This window comes from Sebastes fasciatus, unplaced genomic scaffold (genome assembly GCF_043250625.1).
Source record: "Sebastes fasciatus isolate fSebFas1 unplaced genomic scaffold, fSebFas1.pri Scaffold_39, whole genome shotgun sequence".
Lineage (NCBI taxonomy): Eukaryota > Metazoa > Chordata > Actinopteri > Perciformes > Sebastidae > Sebastes > Sebastes fasciatus.
In genome coordinates this window covers 22,501-30,000 of record NW_027428227.1, presented here as the reverse complement: position 1 = coordinate 30,000, position 7,500 = coordinate 22,501, and the positions used below count along the sequence as shown (strand labels likewise).

Here is a 7,500-nt window from a genome sequence, read left to right as displayed (position 1 = left end):
GGGACAGGGTGCGGGACAGGGACAGTGTCCGGGTCAGTGTCCAGGTCAGGGACAGGGTGCGGTACAGGGACAGTGTCCGGGTCAGTGTCCAGGTCAGGGACAGTGTCCGGGTCAGGGACAGGGTGCGGGACAGGGACAGTGTCCGGGTCAGTGTCCAGGTCAGGGACAGGGTGCGGGACAGGGACAGTGTCCAGGTCAGGGACAGTGTCCGGGTCAGTGTCCAGGTCAGGGACAGGGTGCGGGACAGGGACAGTGTCCGGGTCAGGGACAGTGACAGGGTCATGGACAGCGTGTGGATACGTACAGGCGATGATGTTTCCGTAGCGATTCTTCATGCGGTTCTCGTCCTTCTTGGCCGAGTCCCACGGAGCCGACTGTCCCTCGAAGAAGCTCTGAGGAGGCAGAGACACGGAGAGAGACGGTTAAAGGAGAGCAGAGATCCACAGTGATGAAACTCAGTGAACGACTTCATGAATAATGCAGAGGATGTGTTTGATTTCCTGTTCTCTCCCTGAACACACACCGGCGCCGGTTCTATGGTCAGAGCAGATGATTAAGTCCAATTATGAGGAGGAGGCTCAGAGAACAGCCGCAGGCGTCTAAACACACCCAGCTTTATTTCATTATATCTTACTGTGTTCAAACAGAATAAAAGTCCTCCGACTGCTGAAACAACACTTTTACTCTCTGTGGTCCAACAGCAGAGACAGAAATCAGGAGATATTACACAATTACACACTTCTGATGCAGCTTACACTCGTTCTGTGTGTCTGCTGGTAGTTCAGAGTTCATACCCGGACCGGGATGGTACTGCCAACACTGGTTTACTGTCTCTGTGTGGACGTCTTGTGTCTCTTTGTGGTTGTCTCTTTGTAGTTGTTTTGTGTTTCTTTGTGGTTGTTTTGTGTCTCTTTGTGGTTGTTTTGTGTCTCTTTGTGGTTGTTTTGTGTCTCTTTGTGGTTGTTTTGTGTCTCTTTGTGGATGTTTTGTGTCCCTCTGTGGACGTATATCTATGTCTCTCTATGTATATCTATGTCTCTTTATTTCTCTCTATGTCTCTCTGTGTATATCAATGTCTCTCTATGTATCTCTATGTATCTCTATGTCTCTCTATGTATATCTATGTCTCTCTATGTATCTCTATGTCTCTCTATGTCTCTCTATGTATATCTATGTCTCTCTATGTATCTCTAAGTCTATCTAAGTATATCTATGTCTCTCTATGTTTCTCTATGTCTGTCTCTCTATGTACTTCTAAGTATATCTATGTCTCTCTTTGTCTCTCTATGTCTCTCTATGTACCTCTTAGTATATCTATGTCTCTATATCTCTCCATGTCTCTATGTATATCTATGTCTCTATATGTCTCTCTATGTCTCTATGTATATCTATGTCTCTCTATGTCTCTCTATGTATATCTATGTCTCTCTATGTATCTCTATGTATATCTATGTCTCTCTATGTATATCTATGTCTCTTTATTTCTCTCTATGTCTCTCTGTGTATATCAATGTCTCTCTATGTCTCTCTATGTCTCTATGTATATCTATGTCTCTCTATGTCTCTCTATGTATATCTATGTCTCTCTATGTATCTCTAAGTATATCTATGTATATCTATGTCTCTCTATGTCTCTATGTATATCTATGTCTCTCTATGTTTCTCTATGTCTCTCTATGTCTCTCTATGTACCTCTAAGTATATCTATGTCTCTCTATGTCTCTCCATGTCTCTCTATGTATATCTATGTCTCTATGTATATCTATGTATCTCTATGTCTCTTTATGTGTCTCTATGTCTCTCTAAGTATATCTATGTCTCTCTGTGCATATCTATGTCTCTCTATGTATCTATATGTATCTCTATGTCTCTATGTCTCTCTATGTCTCTCTATGTATCTCTATGTCTCTCTTTGTCTCTCTATGTGTCTCTATGTCTCTCTATGTCTCTCTATGTGTCTCTATGTCTCTCTATGTGTCTCTATGTCTCTCTGTGCATATCTATGTCTCTCTATGTATCTATATGTATCTCTATGTCTCTATGTCTCTCTATGTGTCTCTATGTCTCTCTATGTGTCTATGTGTCTCTATGTCTCTATGTCTCTCTATGTCTCTCTATGTGTCTCTATGTCTCTCTATGTGTCTCTATGTCTCTCTATGTCTCTCTATGTGTCTCTATGTGTCTCTATGTCTCTCTATGTGTCTCTATGTCTCTCTATGTCTCTCTATGTGTCTCTATGTGTCTCTATGTCTCTCTATGTGTCTCTATGTCTCTCTATGTCTCTCTATGTGTCTCTATGTCTCTCTATGTCTCTCTATGTGTCTCTATGTATTATAACTGCTGAGTGTGATGAAGCTGCTCACACACACTTTGATCCACAGCAGCTTTCCAGTCGCTCATAAAAAACGCCTGCAGACAGAAGAGTGTGTGTGTGTGTGTGTGTGTGTGAGTGTGTGTGTGTGTGTGTGTGTGTGTGTGTGTGTGTGTGTGTGTGTGTGACAGCAGTCTAACAGCTTCAGACATCCATCAAACTGAGAGGTGAACGATGTCACACACACACACACACACACACACACACACACACACACACACACACACTGGATGATTGACAGCGAGGAACAAAGGGAGGAACAGAATAAAGGGTTGGAGGGAGGAGGTGAAGTAATGACTGCTGGCAGCAACTCTCAGAGAGCCTGTTTCACATGCTAATGCTAATGCTAATGCTAACTGTCCCCTGAAACCAGCAACAACCTTCTACTGTCATAGTAAAGGTCAACAGTCATGTCTTCTATGACCTTCAAAGACTAAAGCAGCGGTTCTTCTCTCAGACCATCACTAACCCTGACCCTAACCCTAACCCCGCCTCCACCTGACTCCCTCTGACTCCATCTGACTCCACCTGACTCCAGACTGACTCCACCTGACTCCCTCTGACTCCACCTGACTCCCTCTGACTCCACCTGACTCCCTCTGACTCCACCTGACTCCACATGACTCCCTCTGACTCCACCTGACTCCACCTGACTCCATCTGACTTCACCTGACTCGACCTGACTCCAGACTGCCTCCACCTGACTCCAGACTGACTCCACCTGACTCCATCTGACTCCAGACTGACTCCACATGACTCCAGACTGACTCCAGACTGACTCCAGACTGACTCCACCTGACTCCCTCTGACTCCACCTGACTCCACCTGACTCCCTCTGACTCCATCTGACTCCACCTGACTCCATCTGACTCCACCTGACTCCCTCTGACTCCACCTGAATCCAGACTGACTCCATCTGACTCCAGACTGACTCCACCTGACTCCAGACTGACTCCAGACTGACTTCACCTGACTCCATCTGACTATCTGACTCCAGACTGACTCCAGACTGACTCCATCCGACTCCATCTGACTCCACCTGACTCCACCTGACTCCACCTGACTCCAGACTGACTCCAGACTGACTCCACCTGACTCCAGACTGACTCCAGACTGACTTCACCTGACTCCATCTGACTATCTGACTCCAGACTGACTCCAGACTGACTCCATCCGACTCCATCTGACTCCACCTGACTCCACCTGACTCCACCTGACTCCAGACTGACTCCAGACTGACTCCATCTGACTCCATCTGACTCCACCTGACTCCATCTGACTCCATCTGACTGTCAAATGTCAAAAAAATGTCTGTGAAATAGTCTGAAAAGATTTCTGAACATTTTCAAAAAATAGTCCAGAAAATGTCCAAAAGAAAGGCAGAAGAAAAGTCCGATCCTGGTATCATAGTAAACTATAAACCTGATGAATCCATCGTTACCAACCATGTCACACTAGCTGGTCGGTTTCTCGACTATATCTGTTATTGTTTTGTGTTGTTTTGTATTAAATATTTGACTAATCTCCCTTTAAGGTTCATTTAGAACAGATACAAAAATGTATGGAGAAAAAAATGCTGGAGCTGTTGCCCCCGCGACCCGACCCCGGATAAGCGGTTGAAGATAGATGGGTGGAAAAAAATGTGTGATTATTTCCACGATTAACAATGTACAATCATGCGTAGAAATACAATTTTTTTAATTTAGTTTTTACATATTTTTTGTTATGTAATTGTATTTTAATATGGTTTATTAGATATAATTTAAACACTTGATTTATTTAAAAATAAATATGATTTTCTGTATTTTTAGTTTCATTTATTTTTAATTTTATCAAATATATTTATCTATTTATTTATATGGATTTTTTAAAAATGTCTTTTATGTTTGTGTTTATTTTATATATATATATATATTATATGTTTAATAAAATATCATTTTTCTATAGTAATTGAATTTCTGCGATTAACTACAGACAATCCTGCCATTAAATATATTAGCCCTAATTTCTATATTTTATTTATTGTGTATTCTAGTGATGTAGTGATTGTGATATATGTTAAGGGACTCTATCCTAATAAATACACAGATTCTATTGACACTATTGATCCAATCAATCCATAAATCAATCAATCAATCAATCAATCAATCAACACCTCATGAAACAAGCATGCTAGTCTGTTAGCGACAGACTGAAGGAAGCAAACAGAAACATGGTGACTCCCTAAAAACCTGGAGTTTCCTCCGGAGGCGTCAACCTAAAGAGTTGTTGATTAATTAGTATTGTTGTCTTGTTTTTTGAACAATGGCTGAACACTGCTAGCGTTAGCCTCCAGTCTTTGCTTTGGTTAGCCTCGTCGGCTGTAAAAGCCCCTATATATTAACATTTAGATATAATCTATGTGGTATCTTGCAGCCTAAACAGGTTTACAAGACATACGATCACTTTCCATGTCCAGGAGACCAAATATATAAATAATAATAAACAATAAATTTGTATTATTCAGCTAGTTTGTTTTAATTTTCCAGGCTTTAGAAATGAAATAAAAGCATCCAGGTAAAATACCAAGTTTTCAGGAAGTTTGTGTCTCTAGAATCAGCATTAATCAGTGATGCTAAGCTAACAGACATTCAGTGCTAATGTGTGTGTGTGTGTGTGTGTGTTGGGCGTTAGCAAGCGTCTATCTAGTCACTAATCTGGTTGACAAGAACACAGGATGAGAACCAAGAAGGCGTCTTACCTCGTTAAGCTGTCCGATCAGATTAATTAGTAACGGAGAAGCATGAAGGGAGACAAGAGTCATCAGCTATCAGCTCACTGCTGCTAACAGCAGAGATCAATAGATCAATACATCTACACACGAAGGGTTAAAACCACAAGAAAATATCTTCAGTCTCTAAAACCGGAGGGAGAATTTAGACCTATTATTTTGAAACTTCGGACTTTATACTGAAAATCCTGAGAATTAAATCTTCATGTGGCTCTAACCCTTTTCTATAGATGTGAAGAAACCCGAACAAACATTTCACATATAATCAAGACATTTCAACGGTTCATCAGTGAGACCAGTAAAACCAGTAAAACCAGTAAAACCAGTAACACCAGTAACACCAGTAAAACCAGTAACACCAGTAACACCAGTAAAACCAGTAACACCAGTAACACCAGTAAAACCAGCAACACCAGTAACACCAGTAACACCAGTAACACCAGTAAAACCAGTAACACCAGTAACACCAGTAACACCAGTAAAACCAGTAACACCAGTAAAACCAGTAAACCAGTAACATCAGTAACATCAGTAACACCAGTAAAACCAGTAACACCTGTAACACCAGTAACACCAGTAACACCAGTAAAACCAGTAACACCAGTAACACTAGTAACACTAGTAACACCAGTAAAACCAGTGAAACCAGTGTAACCAGTGTAACCAGTAACACCAGTAAAACCAGTGAAACCAGTAACACCAGTAACACCAGTAACACCAGTAACACCAATAAAACCAGTGAAACCAGTGTAACCAGTATCACCAGTAACACCAGTGAAACCAGTGTAACCAGTAACACCAGTGTAACCAGTAACACCAGTAACACCAGTCTGTCATTATTCTAACATAAAGAAGCTCACAGTTTGCTAAATAAAATCTTATTTTCAGAATTATGAAATAAACTGTTATTGTGCAAAGATGCAGGATGAGATCACGTTTAAAAAGTTATTATTATTATTATTATTATTGAACATGACCCTCACATTTCAAAATATACTTTAAAATAAGAAGGATATTTAATTTTCAGATGCTCTAGGATTATTTCACAATTTCATGGACACAGATCTTGTCTGTATTTATTCATATTGTTTGTTTCAGTTAGCGTTAGCCAGCCGTCCCCTCCTCCTGCAGTAGTCTCCAGACAAGCTGGCTAGCTAGTAGGGTACTGGTGTTGGTGTAGGGTACTGGTGTTAGGGTAGGGTACTGGTGTTAGGGTAGGGTACTGGTGTTAGGGTAGGGTACTGGTGTTGGGGTAGGGTACTGGTGTTGGGGTAGGGTACTGGTGATAGGGTAGGGTACTGGTGTTGGGGTAGGGTACTGGTGTTGGGGTAGGGTACTGGTGATAGTGGTGATAGGGTAGGGTACTGGTGTTAGGGTAGGGTACTGATGTTAGTGTAGGGTACTGGTGTTGGGGTAGGGTACTGGTGTTGGGGTAGGGTACTGGTGTTAGGGTAGGGTACTGGTGTTGGGGTAGGGTACTGGTGTTGGGGTAGGGTACTGTTGTTGGTGTAGGGTACTGGTGTTGGGGTAGGGTACTGGTGTAGGGTAGAGTACTGGTGTTAGGGTAGGGTACTGGTGATAGGGTAGGGTACTGGTGATAGGGTAGGGTACTGGTGATAGGGTAGGGTACTGGTGTTGGGGTAGGGTACTGGTGTTAGGGTAGGGTACTGGTGTTGGGGTAGGGTACTGGTGATAGGGTAGGGTACTGGTGATAGGGTAGGGTACTGGTGTTGGGGTAGGGTACTGGTGTTAGGGTAGGGTACTGGTGTTAGGGTAGGGTACTGGTGTTGGGGTAGGGTACTGGTGTTAGGGTAGGGTACTGGTGATAGGGTAGGGTACTGGTGTTGGGGTAGGGTACTGGTGTTGGGGTAGGGTACTGGTGTTGGGTTAGGGTACTGGTGATAGGGTAGGGTACTGGTGTTGGGGTAGGGTACTGGTGTTGGGGTAGGGTACTGGTGATAGTGGTGATAGGGTAGGGTACTGGTGTTAGGGTAGGGTACTGGTGTTAGTGTAGGGTACTGGTGTTGGGGTAGGGTACTGGTGTTGGGGTAGGGTACTGGTGTTAGGGTAGGGTACTGGTGTTGGGGTAGGGTACTGGTGTTAGGGTAGGGTACTGGTGATAGGGTAGGGTACTGGTGTTGGGGTAGGGTACTGGTGTTGGGGTAGGGTACTGGTGATAGGGTAGGGTACTGGTGTTGGGGTAGGGTACTGGTGTTGGGGTAGGGTACTGGTGATAGTGGTGATAGGGTAGGGTACTGGTGTTAGGGTAGGGTACTGGTGTTAGTGTAGGGTACTGGTGTTGGGGTAGGGTACTGGTGTTGGGGTAGGGTACTGGTGTTGGGGTAGGGTACTGGTGTTA

At 43.2% G+C, this 7,500-nt stretch overlaps 1 protein-coding gene across 3 annotated transcripts in view; it reads right to left on the bottom strand.

Moving 5' to 3' along the window:
• The window catches only part of LOC141763774 (receptor-type tyrosine-protein phosphatase mu-like), a 47,644-nt gene that overhangs the window by 24,712 nt on the left and 15,432 nt on the right, over positions 1-7,500 (bottom strand). For all 3 annotated transcript variants that reach the window (XM_074628502.1, XM_074628501.1, XM_074628503.1), the window contains one exon: positions 305-392. In XM_074628502.1, coding sequence (XP_074484603.1) covers positions 305-392 — 88 coding nt within the window. The remainder of the gene's footprint in view (positions 1-304; positions 393-7,500) is intronic.